This window comes from Condylura cristata, unplaced genomic scaffold, assembly GCF_000260355.1.
Source record: "Condylura cristata isolate star-nosed mole 26May11 unplaced genomic scaffold, ConCri1.0 scaffold00017, whole genome shotgun sequence".
In the NCBI taxonomy this organism is placed as follows: domain Eukaryota; kingdom Metazoa; phylum Chordata; class Mammalia; order Eulipotyphla; family Talpidae; genus Condylura; species Condylura cristata.
This window is the reverse complement of record NW_004567118.1, coordinates 21565545-21584226: the sequence shown is the minus strand read 5'-3', so window position 1 is coordinate 21584226 and position 18682 is coordinate 21565545. Positions and strand designations below refer to the sequence as shown.

At 50.9% G+C, this 18682-nt stretch overlaps 1 protein-coding gene across 7 annotated transcripts in view; it reads left to right on the top strand.

Annotated features, from left to right (window-relative positions):
* The window catches only part of TOM1L2 (target of myb1-like 2 (chicken)), a 108036-nt gene that overhangs the window by 70058 nt on the left and 19296 nt on the right, over nucleotides 1–18682 (top strand). For 5 of the 7 annotated variants that reach the window (XR_001145536.1, XM_012726265.1, XM_012726266.1 and 2 more), the window contains exons 5-8: nucleotides 1673–1807; nucleotides 3166–3324; nucleotides 6301–6417; nucleotides 16259–16392. Coding sequence is in view for 6 of the 7 variants with exons in the window: in XM_012726265.1 (XP_012581719.1) it covers nucleotides 1673–1807; nucleotides 3166–3324; nucleotides 6301–6417; nucleotides 16259–16392 (545 nt within the window). In the remaining variant the exon portion in view is untranslated. The remainder of the gene's footprint in view (nucleotides 1–1672; nucleotides 1808–3165; nucleotides 3325–6300; nucleotides 6418–16258; nucleotides 16393–18682) is intronic. The other 2 variants (XM_012726269.1, XM_012726267.1) reach the window with 1 other exon arrangement.

The following is an 18682-nucleotide window of genomic DNA, read 5'->3' as shown; positions in this document are numbered from 1 at the left end:
CCCACCCCCACCCCCCAGCCCCAGGTCCAGGGCTAAGCTTTTGGGAAGAAAATCTGATTGGCCCAATTTGGGTTGTATGTGAAACCGTAATGATTCTTTGATCATCACTCTTCTTACTTCAAAGGAGTCCCTAGAGTTGTTTGTCCTCCTGTAGAAATGGAGACAGGAAACAGTGCCAGGAAGAACTGCCATGCCTTTCTCTCCCCAGCCTCCCACAGTAGGCTGTGACACTGGTCTTAGACTCTAAAGCTTAGATCCTAAATTAAAATGCTGTGGCATTCTGAAGCTGAAGTCACAGGGCTCAGCTGAATTTTGAATCAAGCGGTGGCAGCCCAAGCAGCTGGTAGAGAACAGGGTTCTGGGGGACTCCTTGAGGTGAGGATGGGGAGCAGGTCTCCTGTGCTGCTCTCCAGCTGGAGAGTTCCAGACAGGCCTCTGCAGGCACCTCCTACCCCCTCAGAATGCCGAAGGGAGTGTTAGCCAAGAGAGGCTGTCCTGATATACAATGATATACAGGCATTTAATCCCGAGTATGCAAATCTAGTAGGTGACCAAGGGAAGCCAGGCTGACAGTGTTTGTAGTAAGCGAGCCGCATCAGTTGTGATAAAAAAGCCTTTTTAGAAACTGACCTTTTAACTTCAGATGAGTCTGTTGGTTAGAGATAGAGTTTCTGCGCTGCCTCGGGATTGGTTGGAACACATTGCTGGAGCCAGGGAGGCAGTTACAGTTTGTGACACAGCAGAATTGGCAACAAAGCCGTGGCTGTAAGACGCTCTGCTGCCTCCTCCTCTGGGCATGTATGGTGACAGGACAGCTCCAAGGAACTGGGCCTCACTCTGGCCAAACTTCTTTTTTGATATATTCTTTTAACTTCCATATAACAGAATATGTTTTCTAAAAATCATAAAGGCTTCATGAACCAGTGATAAGTAATAGAATATTGAGATACTTTTTCTTTCCTCTCTTAAGGGAATCAAGTGGATTTTTTGATGTGGGCATGTATGTTGACCTTGTGGGCAGCGTGGGTCTCTCCCCCCAACCCCCTGCCCGCCCACGCCTCAGCCTTCTCACCTGTCAGATGATGGCTAGGCCTGGCATTCTCAGCGGTAGCATGCTCTGATCTACTGAGGAAAGCTAGAGTTAGCCATTATTTCCCATCACACATCAATTTCTCCTTCCCTTTCTGCTCAATTTGCCTACGGTTCCTGCCTTCTCTGACGAGTGCTGTGCAGAGCAGGGTGTGAAGATGACCGTGGACAGAGCCTCAGTGCTCCTGTCCCATCGGAGCCTCCGTGTGCAGTGATGAGGCAGGCTCTTCACGCCCTTCAGCTCAACATCCCCAGGAATCGATTTCCTTGCCTTTAGGGAAATGCCTGCATTTTAGGATGCGCCACGGTGCTTAGGTGTTATTTCTCTGTCTCTTCTCCAAGGAAATACTACATGCCGAATTAAGTTTTGTGTTTTTGTTCACGCACAACAGCACCATTGAAAACCAAGATTTTGCCAGCTGCACCGTGGCAGCTCTGCAGGAGGACAGGAAGGGAGTAGGTCTGGCAGCGTGGTTTGCTCTCCAGTGGAGGAGAGAGCTTAGCCTCTGCCAGAGGCCCTGGGTGGCTTTGGAGTTTCAGGCACCGTGACAGCCCTCCTTAACAGCCTTCTTTCTCCCCCCAGGCGTGGGCTGATGCCTTTCGGAGCAGCCCTGACCTTACCGGTGTTGTGCACATATACGAGGAGCTGAAGAGGAAAGGGGTCGAGTTTCCCATGGCAGACTTGGACGCTCTGTCTCCCATACACACACCACAGCGGGTAAGCTTCCAGCTGGCATTTTCTAGAAAGACCTATTGCGGAATGGGCAAGCCATTGCCACTACCCTTCTGCTGCTCCATTTGAATTATTCAGCTTGTCATCACGCTTTCTTAAAGCTTGAGGGCATTTCTTTTTAATAACAAGGGAAATACAGGAGCGAGACAGCTGGTTGACTGGTGATTAAGTGGCAGCAGTGTCTCCCCCAGTTTTCAGACTGACTGGGGAAGAATATAATAGAGGGATCAGTTCAGACGTTTTCATGGAAGTGGCTGCTTGGGTGGAGCCATCCTAGGAGGGTCATTAACACCTGCTTTTCAGAGGCCCCAGGGAATCTGGTGTGGGGATGCAGGCGTCGTCGCCCTTTGAGAGCACCCGAGGACCTCACTGCTGGCAAGGTGGCGGGGCTGACAGCCTCAACTATCACAGGGCAAAGAGCAGCTTTCCGTTTTCTGAACTGTATAAAAATGGATCAGGAATTTATTTTGAGTATCAGCGTTCAGTTCTTGAGTTCTGTCAGCGTTGGGATTCAAAGCGCAGGAAAGGCCCACTTAGAAGCCTCCCACTGAAGCTCTGTAATGTAGGGCAGCCCCATGCTTCACAATTAAAAGCTTGCAGGTGACACCATTCATCCTCTCTGGTGGAAGCTAGTACCTCTACTGGCTGGTCATCAGCCCCTGACCGGGAGAGCCAGAAAACTCCAGGGTCTAGAAGAGGAACCTCACTGTAGCACACTCTGCCTCACAGGCCCCATCTGCCCATCACTGGAATGGGGACAAGATGGGCAGTGTGCCTGGGCAGATCTCTTGTGGGAACACAGTTGAAAATAAAGGTGACCTGAGAGTCCCACGAGGGTTTTCTTTCAAAGCATCATTCTTATTTTAATCCTTCCCAGCCACTCACTGTGCCTTGTGGAATGAGCATAACCTGTTTTCTTCTTCTAACAATGACACTGAACAATGTCGTTGTTCCTATAATTACAAAGAACATTTGGTAAATTGCATAATGACTATTTATATTAGTTTCCCTGTAAAGGCCAAAATGTAATCTGGTATCTAAGTACTCATTGTCAGCAAAACTTAAGAGCAGTCCCCCTCCACTCAGATCCTGAGGTGATACAAATAGTGGAAACCCCAGCCAGCACTCTTGAGCTGCCTTTCTGAGTCACTTTGGTTGTCTGTGAGGTGCAGAGGGGCAGAGAGCTGCTTTGAGCCTCAAGCCTTGAAGGTCAGCAGCAGAGCTGGGCCCCCCTCCCGTCTGCAGGTGGCTTTGGCGGGAATTGCTGCCCGGGTGGGGTAGATGCCAGGCCCAGCCACACTGGCAGCCCAAGTGAACAGACGACTTTGTTGTTGCCGTGCCAGAGCGTCCCTGAAGTGGATCCAGCCTCAGCCATGCCCAGGTCCCAGTCGCAGCAGAGGACGAGTGCCAGCTCCTATTCCTCGCCTCCTCCTGCACCTTACTCTGCTCCGCAGGCCCCAGCTCTGAGTGTGACTGGACCCATCACGGCCAATTCAGAACAGGTACTTGTATACTTCCAGGCCAGCCACCTATACGCGTTCCCCTTCCAGGGGAGTAGACAGAGGCCTCCCTTGACCAGTGCTAGATGTCAGCAACATAGAGATGGAAGGACCGTCTCTCTCTGACAGCCCAGTAGGGGATACAGGTGCAAGACAGGATGTCACACTGGCAGGACAAGGACCTGAGTGCACTGTGAACCCCAAGCTGAGCCCCACCAGGAAGGCAGCTGGTGAGCTGACACTCTGAGGGTCTCAGAGCTGGAGTGGGAGCTTGTCAGGTGAGGCAAGATCCAGAGACCCCTCTGGGCCTGCATACCCTCAGGGACAGCAGGTGGGTGTTTGGGAGGATAGCTGGATGTACAGGGTCTGGGAGGAAAGGAACCGTGGCAGAAGGTGAGGCCAGAAACACAGTCAGTGAGTTGTGAATAGGCTTAGGTTTATCCTCAAAGAAGTATTGGCCATCAGAGGCCTGGGCCTCAATCCGCACGGTGCCTGTGGAGGTAGAGGCTGGGATCTGGGAGGCCTTTCTGCCTCTATCACTAACGCTACCAGCCTTCCCTGGGGTATTTCCTGATGCCATTTTAACCCCAAACTGGATATTTATAGGTTGAGTTGTAGAGTCTTTAGATGATTCTATAAATTCCTATTAAAATTTGAGAATTAGTACCACTTGGGAAAAAAAAATCTATCCAAGGTTTGTATTTTTTAAATCCTTATTTAATCTTTGTAACAATGTCACTTCACTGACTCCTCATTTGAAGAGGGGCCGAATAACTAGGTCCAGCTAGTGGGTGTTTTGTGTCTGGCCATACACATTTTTGTTCTCTGCCCTTTCTGAGAAGCACAGCGTGAGGGGGGGTGGGGGAGAGGGAAACTGGGAGTTAGGCCTGCACTTGAGCTTCCCTCCGCTGCCTACCACGAGGCTTTGGTCAGGTCCTGCAGCCTCCATCTCCTGTCAGTAGAATGCAGCAGTTGTCCTCCCTTTAATCTCACAGGGTGGTTTGGCTTACAGGACAGCCAGAGTAGGCCCAGGATAATCCTCCACGTCCTATGCTGAGGGGAGGGAGTTGAAACCTGCAGCTGAAGCTCAGGGTTTACATTAACTGCGGGCCTGGGATCACTGAACTTTGCCCTCCCTTGTTGCCCACAATGGCCACACCTATCCTCAAAAGGGGAACCCTGGAAGGAAGGTCTCCCTCCAGGTCCCTATGCCTCAGGTGGAAATGTACCCCCATTTTGCTCTGAGGCAAGATCAACATGTTGGAAGTTGAGGTGCCCTTCTGACTCACAGTCAATGCTGTGCAAGCACAGGACGCAACCTCGCTTCAGAACAGTGGAGAAGAGTTCTAGAGTGGGCAAGAGGGCACAGGTATTATACCTGGGAGAGGTCAAGACAGCCTGGCCTAGAGGATCCCAGGACTTAAGAGCCCACATTGTTTCTAGTTGTCACATGCTTGGCTTTCCTGGACCAGAAACTTCCTCTGAAGATCTGGGAGGAGTTTCCTTGGGCTATGTACCAGGCAGAGCCAGGGACAGGAAAGAGCCTATCCACAGACCCCACCTGTCAGTCTGATTAGCATCTGTTTACTCATCTGTTCATCTGTCCATCCAGTAAGCAGTTGTTGAGGCCTCCTATCCCTGTCTCTGTGCTGAGGGTACAAGCCTCAGCCCAACAGAGTCCCTGCTGCCAGGATTGGTACAGGACCTGGAAGGAACTGAAGGGGAAGAATTGGGAATGCTGGGGTCCACCTCAGAGGAGGGCAGGGGAGAGTCGGAAAAGGTGTCATTGAGCCTGGTCACAGCACAGTCAAGTCATCGCAAAATCCAGCCCTCTGGACGTTCTAGCAGGAAGGATCTAATCAGTATTGCACGCCAGAACTGTACAAGCATTTTCATGTCAGTTATTCACAGCGGCCCTGTGAGGTATGGTATTATCATTTCCTAGATGAGGAAGCTGAGGCTCCTCCCCTTGGGAGGAAGCTGAGTGGGGAGGGGGGCTCCTCTGTGTCTTCTGTTGGTCCATCTCCTTCATTCTTGCCACCCCCAGGCCAGTGCTGCTCCTATGGGGTTCTGTGCTCTTGGGAGTCTCCCAGCACTCATTCAAGTACCTCTGAAGTTCTTGGCTTCCATCCAGCACATTGGTCTCCCATGACTGAGCAATCCTCCTTTGTGTGGGCAACAAGTAGGCATTTTTGTGCAGAAGTCCTTCATATGCCTCTCTGTGGGCAAAGACCACCCTTGTGTATCTCATCGATGTCTTGAGGGGACTAAGAGAGCCCATGTGCTGGGTTGTAGACCATGGGGAGATTTATGGTGTTCTTGCTGTGAGAGAGAGGGCTCAGACCTTCAGCCCATGTGCTGGCCTCGGGGAGCTATGTTGTTTGGGCAAGTTGGATAGTTTTCAAGGATCCCTTGATAGGAAGCTTGTGGGGGGGGGGGCTCCCCTCCATCTTCTCTCGGTCCTTCTTCTTCATTCTTTTCACACCAGAAAAGTGCAAGTTAATGCCAGCCAGCCTCTCAGCAGGCCATATTATATAGATTCTAAATTCCCACAGGCCAGAGTTGAGGTTTCCTGGAGGATCCCATCCTGAAGGAACCTTGGAGATATTCACTTGAAAGAAGTAAGGGCCTGAGTGGTTAATTCCTCACTCGATGTCCTACCATGGGAGAGTTGGGACTGCAAACCAGTTCGGTCCTCACCACACCCAGCGAGCTCTCTCTACACAGTGTGCCTCAGTATCGTAGGCAGAGTTCCAGTGACAAACTTAATAACCAGGGCCCTTGGGTGGCCTCCATCCCCCATTCCATTCTCTCTCAGGGCTGCCATCACCCTCCCAGGCAGATCTGCATCAGAGAAGACTGCTGCTTCTACTTCACCCACCCAGAGGTGCAACCTGGATGTCATAATGAATGGGACTGTCCGGCCACGTACAGGTTGACTGACCTCTCCTTCCTGTTCTCCTCTCCTGGCCCCAACAGATTGCCAGGCTGCGGAGTGAACTGGATGTTGTTCGAGGAAACACAAAAGTTATGTCGGAGATGTTAACGGAAATGGTCCCCGGGCAGGAGGATTCATCTGACCTGGAGTTGCTACAGGTGAGGAGGGACCATACCTGGAAGCCGTGGGCTAGGGTCGCAGCATTCAACCTATGGAGGCGAAGATGGGGCTTGGGTAGACTGCTGTTGCAAGGTACTGCACCCATAGTCGCCCAGCTCACCCTCCCTCTTCCTTCCTGGGAATGATCAGTAGCCAGTAGTAAACTAAACTTGCAGTTACCTTCCTTAAAAACACTTTCCCCCTCATTATGAAACTCCCGCTGTAGCATACCGATTGAAAGAAAGAAGGAGAGCAAAGAAGAAAAAAAAAATTTTTTTTAAAAGATTTATTTATTTGTGCATACAGAACTGGGGTACAGGCCAGAGGCTCAGGGGCGGCGAGAGGCTTCACCAGAGACAGAGTGGGGAACAGAACAGGCAAATTGACGAAGTACACTGCTGGGGAGCAGTGAGCGGTTCAGGAGAAGTCTGCCACGCCATGTGGTCACCTCCGGGGCGGGCGGGAATCAAACTCATGTGGAAGTGGCTTTAGATTCTCAGTGCTGTGCTTTAACCCACTGCGCCACCAGGGAGGGCCAGAAAAAAATTTCTTTAATCCCACATAACTACTGTCAGTGTTTGATATATTTTCTTTTTTTTTCTAAAGACTTATTTATTTGTGCATACAGAACTGGGGTTCAGGTCAGAGGCTCAGGGGCAGTGAGAGGTTTCACCAGAGTGAAAGCAGAGTGGGGAGCAGAACAGGCAGGTCGATGAAGTACACTGCAGGTCGATGAAGTACACTGCTGAGGGGAGCAGTGGGTGGGTCAGGAGAGGTCTGCAGTGCCCTGTGGGTCAGCTCCAGGGCAGGCGGGAATCGAACTTACTTAGAAGTGGCTTTAGCCTCTTGGTGTGGTGCCCCAACCCGCTGCGCCACCAGGGAGGGCCCTTGATGTATTTTCTTTCACTCTCTTCTATGTTTATTTCAATATAGTTGAGATCATATTATGTGTTTGATGTTATGTGTTGCTTTGCTCTCTCAGCGTTGTATCATAAATGTTTGTGACAGGACCTCATTACCTCCCCCCATAGAGAGGAGCCCTTTAGGCCATACCTTACCCCAAACATATTCCTTAGACTGAGATGATGTTTGAAGTTCGTTTTCTTTTCCCAAACGCTAAGAAACCTGGACTGGGGGTTACCTATATTATGGTTCCTAAGGTCTATTGCCAACCGGCCTCCTCTGCCCTGGGACCAGGCACCATGGCAAAAAAAGGGGGGTCCCCTATACAGGGCTGCCCTCAAATTAGTCAGGGATCCTGTCTCAGGCCTGTTTCCCAGGACAGCCTGGTCCAGCGCTAGGCCAGATCTGACCACGCTGATCTCAGACAACTCTCATTTATAGAAACGGCAGCAGCACTGTCCTTAGAAGCAGTGACCTTTGGGAGGGGTGGAGAAAGGATGTTGGAAATTGCAAGCGCCAGATCTTTTCAGCAGGAGGTGAGATGCTTGAGTAAACAGGTCAGGAGCCAGACTGGCTTGGCAAACTGGGTGAGTGCCTTAGACGTGCTCTGCTGCTATTTGTGTCTGGGCACTCAGAGTCTGTCTTGGCCCCCTGAGTGCCACACCTCCCACCCTGCTGTTGGCACAGACTTGCTGTCTGTGAAGGCTCAGCTCTAATGAGTGAGGACTCTAATGAGTCCTTCAGGAGTGCACACAGCCTCAGTGGCTGGGCCTGATCCCAAGTGCTGCTGTGGAGCCCCTTCCTCCTCAGAAGCTGTCAGTTCCCAGGGATGAGGGCGGGTAGAGGCCTGTCCGGGCCTAACACAGAACAAAGCATGGAGATGCCGGCTCCATGGCCCCCGCTCTGAGGAGCACACAGCCTAGTGCAGGAGGCAGGCAGGAAGCTGAGGTGAGTGCCCTCGGCCAGCTGAGTGAGGATCCCTGAGTGGGCCCTCCTCAGCTCCCAGTCCTCACGTCCTGCCCACCTGCAGCAAACCAGGCCTGCCTCGTTTTAGAAGGCCCAGCTGTCCATGTGCCGTGCTCCATGGGACCCAGCGTCCCACTAATGTGTTATTGGCCTCCATTCCCAGCCTGCGGGGGGTTCTTCCAGGCATTACCCAACGCACAGGAATCTGAGATTAGTCCAGAAACTGAGAGGGCCTCTTGCTAGCTTTGTGCTGTGTCAGCATCAGGATTCCTGCTGACAGGGGATTTGTGGTGGACAGAACTGAGCTCCCGGCAGCAGGGGGTGGGCTGAACAAAGCCAGCATGCTTCCAGACAGCCAGAACAGACCCAGACAGTATGAATACCCTGTGCGTGCATGGGTGTGTGTGTGTGCGTGTGCGTGTGTGCATGTGTCTGTGTGTGTTTTAAACAAGCCCATCAGCCAAGACAAACAGAACCTAATCTCCTGGCGTCAGCTCACAGTTTTCAAAAATAGGTTGCTTCCCATGACGTTTTCCTTCCCTCTGTTTTGTTCCAACTCGGAGCCTACCAGCTCTCACTGCTATCTTATAAATCAAACAGAAAGAGCTGCTCTGGGTGCCAGTGGGAGGCTGTCCTTTCAGCACGGGAGGTTCAGTAGTCGGGCAGCTCTGTGTGAACAGACACTACTCTCCTGGCTGCTGGCCTCCCTCTTCTGTCATGCCTGACATCGCCCCCACCCTTTACCCCCCCCCCCAGCTTCCCCACTTCTTCCCCCAGCACTTGGAAGTCAGCCGGACAGGGTCTCCCAAGGGGTGGGGCCACAGCGGATGGCGAGCCTTCCACTTGGGAAAATGCCACCATGTGTTTGGGAATTGATGGGGTCAGAATGTGCCCTGAGGACCCCTCTGTCGGGCTGGAGGGCAGCCAGACTGCTCCGTTTAGAAGCTGTCCAGAGCTCACAGTGCTGGCCAGGGCCATGGAAATAAACACATTTGTCACCCACCCAAATGTTCACGCCAACAGAAGCTGCCCCCGCCCGCGTGAAAATTGCTGGGTAGGAGGTGGGGGAAGGGGGGAGAGAGGAAATGGGAGGTGTCAGCCCCAGGATGCACCAGTGTAACCACCCATAATTATGGGCAGGTTATGTCCCGATTACTTCCTGTGTGTCCAAAGCACTTTCAGGTGTAGCCTTATCTCAGTTTCTCAGTTCTTCAGAGCAGCAGGGCATCTTGGCCAGGGAGAGCCATTTGCCTGAGGACCATCAGGTGGGTGAGGGGAGGTTGAGGCCCCTCCGTGTTGTGCTGTCAGCTTAGCTGGAGCCCCCCGGGAAAGTGAAGCGAGACTCCCAGAGGGAACAGCAACCCTCCTCAGTGTGTGGCAACCTTCTCACTCTAAGTTGGGAGAGATATAGACAGCTCGTCCAGCTCCACACCTGTGCTCTCATCCCTCTCCGGCAGCTGGCCTGATGTGTGCCTCGTTTTTCTTAATATCTTCAGTGACAGCCTGTTCGTGTCAGCTGCGGACGCACTTTTGTTCCAAACGCCCGGCTTGCTCAGACTTGGGGAGGCAGCACGGCAGAAAGAGCAAGGGTTTAGGAATCACTGGATCACATCGAGGCTGACAGCTGACAAGCCGGGTGACACTCAGCAGGTCACGTACCCCCTCAGGCTGGCGTCGTCACTCTCACCTTGGAAAGACTGGGAGTCATCTAGCTCATGTACCCAGCACAGTGCCGGTTCCTGGCAAGTCACCCTCAAGGTGGAGCTTCTGGGATTATTATTGGCGCACCCCCCCATACACGGAGCTGAAGTCAGCCACCCATAACTGCTCCCCCGGTCTGTCTTCTATAACAGCAGAACAAAACAAAGTCCTCTTTCACGTGGTAGGTCCTGATATTGTGCCATAGGCCTCTCCACAACCCAGTCTCTACTTGGTCCACATGTGGCCATTGACAGTCCACCCTGTAGGTGACCAGACAGCTCTCAGCAGAAGGCAGATATGAAACAGAGAGCTTCCATCGACTGAAAATTCTCCATCTCTTTCTCCTGAGGCCGCAAATCCATGTCTTCCCATTCTGTGCATGCACAGTTGGGTCCAGACTCAAAACTGGAACTGCCGCCCCTTGGTCTGCTAAAGGTCGTCCTGAGCGCCTGTGGTGTGGTCAACTTCTTAGACTCTTTAAAGACCCTGACGCTGTCATCTCTGTCACTTTCAAATTAGCCTCTTGAGCTTTGCCTTCAGGGAGTACTAACTTTTAATTAATCCAGTGATGCCAAAATGCATATGCCTACATGGTCATCCATCAGATAACAAAAGAAGCCCCCCTCCCACGCACGTGCTTTTTCAGGTAGCAGATGGTATAGCCCCTCTTGCTTCTTGCATCTCATTTCAACAAAAAAACAGGATGGCCAGGACCACTTTCTCCAGAGAAAACTGTCCCATACTACATGTTTAGTTTCATGATTCCTCCTTTCTCTTCAACAAAGAATTTGTTCTTCCTCTCCTCTCCTTTGTAGCGATAGAGAGCAGGTCTTTAGGACCTTATTCCATGCTCCTTAGAACTTGGAGAGGGTTCAGAGGAAACCCAGAAAGATGATTAAAAGATTGTTTTGCGAGGTGGGGATGAGAATGTCCCTTGAAGAAAAGATGAAGGCATTGGGATTAATTAGAAAAGAGAGGCTATTTTAATAAGATGTTCTGAGAGATGGAGGGGTTTTGCACAAAGAACCGTGGCCAGCTGTTCTTCCCTCTGTTGAGAATCAGACATAGGAGGAGGCCAATACTGAAATCTTCAGTGTTCAGGAAATCCCTAGCCCAGCTGCTGCTCAGTGGGAAGGACTGCCGGCAAGCTGGAGGCTCTCGTTATCTTAGGACAGAGCGGGTCTCTCTCTGTCTGGGTGGTTTGGGGCTCGGAGAGGTGGAGAAGGTCACCCAGCTGAGCTGAGGTGGCTCTGGACGGCCCACAGCGGCCATGTGGGTGGCCGACTGACATTTGTGGTGGCAAAAATCTTAATTTTCCCCCTCTCTTATGCTTTATTCTTCCTTTTTTTTTTTTTTTTTATAAGACAGTTGACTTCAGGAGGTAGTAAGGCTTTCTCTCTGCAGTCACCCCTTGACGTCCCTGATTCAGAGTCCCAGGGTCAGCCTGTCTGTCCAGGGCAGGAGCTCTGAGATTCTGCCTGTGGGGTTAGGGCTGGCCATTCCACCACCCCAGCTGAGGGCAGTAAAAGGAGAGTAAAGGTCTAAGTGGCTGTTTCTACTGCTGTAGTCTTTGAGGGTTCTGCGTCCTGTACCTTTGGATCTCAGTCTTCCTCTAAGCTGAGGTCGCCATGTTAGAGCTAGCAGAGGTCTCAGATTTTTAGCACTTTCCAAACATTTTTTGTAGAGTAGTAGAACCCTTTCCTTCACAAATAAGATTCTACAGAAAAGAGGTTTAAGCTAGGGCCCTCCCTGGTAGTCCAGCAGGTTAAAGTGCAGCACTGCAAAGCTGGCCACAGCTCTTCAGCATGTGTTCACTCCCTGGCCAGGGAGGTGACTCACGTGGCACAGCAGACCTCTCCTGTCTCGCCTGCTGCTCCCCTCAGCAGTGTATTTCAGTAGGTCTACCTGTTCTGCTCTCCTCTCTGTCTCTGGTGAATCTTCTCACCACCACTGCATCTCTAGCCTGTGCCCCAGTTCTGTGTGCACAAATAAATAAGTCTCTTTTTTAAAAAATGAAGGGGTTTAATGGACCAGGTGAGAAAATAATAATAATAATAATAATAATAATAAACAGCTATATACCAGAGACAATTTATGGGGATGGAGTGGAGAATGGGATCAAGAACAGTGGGGGGAGGGAAATGCACTGGACTATGGTGATGGCACACGAGTGATTTGGTGATGGGAAGCCCACGGGGATTACAACTGAGATGGAAAAAGGCACAAAATGGTGTAAAAATAAACTATTATATTATTTAAAAAACACACACACAATGCAAAGCCTGCATAAAATGGCAGCTGTACAGATTAAATAGAACTGTGGAAATACAGATGAACAAAGAGTTAAATATTTATTAGTGCCTAGTGACCATGAATAATAACCACATATTTGTTATTTATTCTTTCAATACATGCTGATTAAGTATCTACTATGTGGTAAATATTAGAGACATTGAGTTGAATAAAACAAGTGGAAAACTTCATGTAGCCAGGTTCCACCAGGAGGGATATATAATGTGCAATCATCAGATAAATATGAAACCTGCTATTATTTTAAAAAAAAAAATGAAGGGGTTTAAGCTAGATGACAGCCAAGGCGAGCTGCTGACATAGGCAGGGGGCTTCAGGGGCCCCTCAGTGGAGAGCTTCACCACTTCACCAGGGACAGGTAGGCCCAGAGAGTGCTGGCGGCCTGGACAGCTGATCCTGGTTTCCTCTGACTTCAGTGAATCTTCCCAGAGGCCTGATCTTTGTCCTGGGGCTTGTGCCTTTGGGGTAGGGTGGAGCTGGTCTTCACTTCTTAGAGGTAGTCCCTCTGTAGGCTCTGCAGGGGTAACTGATGACAAGCTGTGTCCAGAGAGCTCTGGGAATCTTGAGGAGGAAGGCTGGTGGCAAATTGTGGGTGGTTAGGGAGATGGAGAATTGGGTAGACATGTGGTAAAGCTGGCACATTAAAGTGTTAATGGCAGAACCAGGGTACTGGGTATCTGGTGTCTATTGGTGTCCTTCAACTTTGCTTTGTGCTTGAAAATTTTCATCATGAACAATTAGGGTGGAGTAACATCCTGGGACCTTGGAGGACAAGTAGGAATCTGTTTGGTGGCAAGGGAGGAGGCTAGCCAGGCAGAAGGCTGACTCACATGGGCTCCTGAGCAGTGGGGCCAGTGTCTGAAGTCATCTGCTATTTTAAACAGTATGAAAAGTGTTTGGAGATAGTCCACACGCTCTAGGGAGTGCCGCCGCATGCTTCTGGAGAGCTGACCTTAGACGTGTCCTAATATACGCTGCCATATTCCTCTGACAGACAGATCCTGCATTTTTTACTGGACCTGCAGTTTGGATGAAAAGTGACTGACACCTGCCTTTACCCCTCCCACCCCAGGGCTCCAGGGTTTGCTGCTTAGCTGCAAGCACCAGATGGGGGCCACACTTCGCTGTCCTGGGCCTGTCCAGCTGCCTTTGCTGGAGGGAGTAGGTCCATCGCTGGGATTCAAGGTCCTTTTGCTCATCAGAGATTTTTTGTAGACACCTAAGAACACTGGTCTCATCTGCAGCCAGCACATTGTACTGAGAGGGGTGAGGGTTTAACACAAAGTGGCCCCAGAAAGGTCCATGGGAGGCTGTGGAATGCTGCACCTCTTTCCTTGCCCGGCCACCCAAAATCCTATCCCCTGGGCCTGGCTTTCCTGTTCCTACACTCTTTGGTCAGTTCTCCTCCATTTCTTTCAAAGCATTGGGCAGGGCAAGACCTATTGCCTGAGTATTTACCAAACACCATTTGGGTGGGGGGTGGCAGGGGGGTGCTGGAGCAGGTGGCTGGTCTTTTACACTTAGCCTAAATTCATGCTCCCTTTTCAACTTGAAGTAGGTGCGCTCTGAGATGTGTTATAAATACTGTGATTACTTACAGTGTTCACTTCAGTCCTAGCTGGTAGAATCCTCCATGGGCATTGTCTAATGAGATTGCTTCTTTCCTAAGCTTGGTGTTTTTTATTGTTTAATATGGAGGGTCTGGCTTCCTGTTACCATTGCTCATGAGCAGCCTTTATCTCTCTTTCCTGTGTACTGTGACTATAACTCTGGTCACTGGACTTGATGTGTGAGTATCCATGGCACCCACAGTGGTTATTGTGTGGCTATTACTGACCAGGCAGTTGAGTGCCCCTCTCCTCGTGGGCCTGGGCTGAGGAGCCATTCACAGTGAAAGAGAGTGGGAGTTTTATGGTGTTTTACTCTACTCAACATCGGTGGCTTCTGCAATTAATTTTTGGTTTTTGCCTCTTGTTATTTGCACACTTGTCTGTATATAAATGCTAACTGCTGGTTCATTAGAACCTGGGATATATCCTAGAGAGGAAAAATTAGATTTTGGATGAACATGGATCTGCCATTCTCCCAGTGAAGAGTGCTGCAGAGGAGTCTGAACTTATGTGCAAAGCTGAGTGAGAATATGGCAGGGAGCCAGTGCTTTGGAAGAACCGGCGGTGCAGAATGCTTCAGAATTGCCATCCTTCTCCCACGCTGGCCCCCGCCACATGTGTGCCCATTCCTTCATATATGTGGTGACTGTGAGAATTCTACCACCAGGCTGGGCTGGTGTGTCTGGCCTGGTCCCTGGGGCTGGCTGTCACCTGCAGCACTAGGGTGAGGATAGGGAGAGAGAGGTTTTGACTATCCAGTGGTTTGCTCAAAGGCCCCTACTTCCAGGGATGATCCTGCATTCTCCAGAGTCTTAGGAAATCTGTGTGCATAGTCAACACAGGGAGGTCGCACATGGGGCTTGCTGTCCTCATTGACCAAAAGAGAATAAGGGCACCATTCTGACCGTGCAGAGTGCTGGCAAGAGGGTAGAGCTGTGATCCTGGCACTGTTTCCATAACTGGATAGGTGGCCCTGCCAGCCAGAGAATCACCAAGAGAAACTTTATTCCTAAAGGTGAACACCTGCCTAAAGCTAGGTACCTTCTGTCTGTATGAATGCAGTTGTGCTGGGTGATTCTTGGCTGGTCCACACAGCCTGGGCTCCTTTCCTCCACTCCTCCCGCCTCGGGGAAGGAGCTTCTGCAGGCCAAGCAGCCTTTCAAGTGGCAGCAGAAGCAATGTCTAGGCCTGGTGACCCTGATCTGCTCTGAGATGGACGTGTCTGTGAGGTGCCTGCCATGATCTTACCTGCATGATCAAGCTTAGGAAGCCCACCAGCCTCCAGCAGTGAGGTGGGGGGCGGGGGTGCCTGTGCATGTGGGTGCAAGGGCGTGTTATTTGGATACTCTGGGCTGGGTGCAGATGGAAGGACTGCAACTTGCCTTCGTTCATTAAGTCTCTCAGAAACCTCTGGCATGCATGGTGGCAAGGAGCCCTGGTGGGTGTCTGGGCAGCTGCATAAGCACTTTCCTACAAGAACATCACTCAGGCTGCTGTCTGGACCAGGGAAGGCCCTTGGAGGTCAGACCAGAAAGTGATAAGGGCAGGTCTTGGGGGTAGGGGGGATTGCTAACCACGGTGGGGAAGGCTGATGTAGTGGCTGAGGGTGCGTGAGTGTCACTTTGGAAGCCTTGTGGGAGCTTGCTGAGCTTCTGAGACCTAGTGAGGTAGTCTGAGACCTGCCGCTGAAATGCACCTGTTGTCATCATAAAATATCCTCATTCTGTTGTCACAATATAAAATGATACCACCTTTGGGAGGGCTCTTTCATTATCAACAACCAGTATTCTAAATAACCATATCCTTTCAGAAACCCCACTTCTAAGAGCTTGTCCTGTGGCAATGCTGGCACGAATACATAAGTGTGTGTGTGTGTGTGTGTGTGTGTGTGTGTGTACACCAGTCTAAACGGCTGCATTATCTAGGTTTGCCAGAGAAGGAGCCCCGACCTAAAAGGCCAGCAGTAGAACCGTGAGCTGCTCTGAGAGGCACACATGGGGATGAGGCAGTCATGCACAGTAAGGGAAAGGTGACTGGAAAATTCTATTGGAGAGAAAAAGCAAGCTGCAAAGAATCCTATTACATTTTAAAAGTGATTCGTACGAACCTGTACGTACATACCCATAACAGCATAAGGGATGGACATTTGTTGAAAGGCACTTGCTTTTCTGGGGTCGGAGAAGAAGCAGGGAGGGAGGGCCCAGCACTCTGCATCTGACACACGTCCGGCTTTATCGACGAGCATGAACTCCTTTCATGACTTTTAAGAATCGGTACCCATTTTTCCAAAGGAAGTGGAATGTGACAAAAGCATACCCAGCAGACTACTAGAGGTGCGTGTGTTCCCTAGGAGCTGAACAGGACCTGCCGGGCCATGCAGCAGCGCATCGTGGAGCTCATCTCCCGCGTGTCCAACGAGGAGGTCACCGAGGAGCTGCTGCACGTCAACGACGACCTCAACAATGTCTTCCTTAGATACGAGAGGTGGGAGCCAGCGGGTTTTTCCCCCTTGAAAAGATTGTTGCCATAACAGAGGGGTTTCTTTCATAAACAAAGGGGAGAGAGAGAGAGTTATTAGAGTTGGAAAATACTCATCAGAGATGCTAATTTGTTCCCAGATGACAGGAGAAAATGCCTCTTGTTCTCCTGGGAACCAAGCAGCAGGAAGTTGACGTGTAGATTAGACTCTGCCCTTTGTAAGCCTCAGGCTGCTCTCCCTTCCCCCACACCCCCAGTCCCAGGAGGGAGAGCACTGGGGGGCTTGGGGGCCCTGGAGTTTTTGCACCTGCTCCTTTGAAGAACCTTTGAATTTGAAAAGGATTAAAGGGGGGTGGGGGGAGGACTCTACTAAGGAAAAAAGATTTCCTCTTTGCCTTCTTTAAAAAAAGAGAAAAAAGATTTTTCCCTCCCTTTGCAAATGTCAGCGTGTCTCAAGAGCTGAGAAGCAGGCTGGCGTGAGTGCTGGCATGCGGTGCGCAGGGACCGCGCACACACTCGTTTCAGTTCCTTCCACAGCCAAGTCATTTCTGGGTTTGAGGTAACAAATTTGCAAATTCCTTTCCTTTTCCAGAGCCTTCCCTGGGGAAAGAAGTGCAAATGTCTTATTCAGACAGTTTTCAATAGGAGTACTGATGGCAGCAGGGTTCCCCTGGCATCTCTCTGAGGAGTGTGCCTTGAGCTTCCTTGAACCACCCAGTGTTGGCACCAGAAAATACTTTGACCAGGCCAGCCTTTTCCCTGGAAACTTGGGGCCTGGCCCCTGTGCTGGCTCATGGCACCATAATCTGGCATCAGGGAGGGTCGTTGTGACAGCAGCTGGCATCTGGGGGGCTTCGAGGAGATTTTGCTGTGATTGGCCAACTCTGGGTTTTGTCTCAGCTTCAGTTGTGACAAAGGGGAGTGGGTGACCCTATATCCTTCTGATGGATGAAGAGTCCTCTGCAGTGAGAATATGGTCTACCCAGGTTTCCCCCCAGCACCCCTCCCTTGGCAGTTGGAGAACAGGAGTAGGTCTATGTGCCTGGGCTCCCAGCCCAAGACCCTTGATTTTAGCATATAACTCCAGATTTTCTGCTTTAAATGAGTTTGGCTTTTAACCTGCTGAACTCATCTAAGTTCCTTCTAGAATACGATGCCTGGAAACCATGTGGGTATTTCCAGAGTTTGCCAGGCCCTGTGTTACAACAAATTCAGAGGCAAAGTGTGGGCCAGCAGCCCTGAGGTTTCATTATTGGTCAGAGTGCCTTTGACAAGAATATTGCCCCTGCAGAGAGTGAGGGAAAAGTGCTCCCGGTTAGAAACTTCTCAGGTGTATGAATACTCCTATTTGTACAGACTTTGTAAAACAAAAAACAACCCCACAGGGCTTTCTTTCTTTCTTGTTTTTTAAAGATTTATTTATTTAGCCTACCAGAGCTGGGGTACAGGACAGAGGTGGGGGTGGAGGTGAGAGGATTCACCAGCAATAGAGTGGGGAGCAAAACAGGCAGGTCTACTGAAATAACACTGCCGAGGGGAGCAGCAGGGGAGACAGGAGAGATCTGCTGTGCCCTGTGGGTCAGCTCCCTGTCCTGGGATGGAACTTGTGCTGCCGATAGCTTCAGAGGGCTGCAGAGTGCTGTGCTTTGACCCCTTGTGCCACCAGGGAGGCCCCCAGGTCTTTCTAACCAGATGCCCTGCTGATGAGCCCTGCTTACCAGACTCTGACCCAGCAGTGGGGAGACCAGTATGGTGTCATGCATCTCTGTAAAGCCTGGCTTCTCCAGGCTTCAGCTGGGAAAAGTGGCCTTGGCACTTTGGAGCTTTTCAATACCATGGCAGGTCCCATGCATACCTCACACTGGCTCTTCTGTTCCCCACCTGGTGTGAGATGCCACTGCTCCAAGCCAGGTCTCCTGCATCTTCAATCCATCTGCTCCCAGCTGACCAGGAGCGCAGCCTGACTGGCAGCCCATCACAGGTGGGGACTTGCTTGTGCTCTTCCAGCAGCTTCTGGAGAGCCTTTGCACCACTGCTACGGCCAGTACTGCCCTGCGCAAGTCCCACCCTTCCCCGCCAGCAAGTGGAGCCAAGGTTGTGTTAACAAATCATCAGCTCTGAAATAGGGAGGGGTGCAGTTCTGGCCTGGCTTTGCAGATGGACATCAGAGACAGTAGTGGCTGATCCAACTTCCTCTCCTGGCACAAAGGGAGCGCTCTTGGACCAGGTGTGTGGGGAGATGACTGAGACTGCTTATAGTGGACTATGGCATGTGCCAACCAGTGCCCTTCTCCCT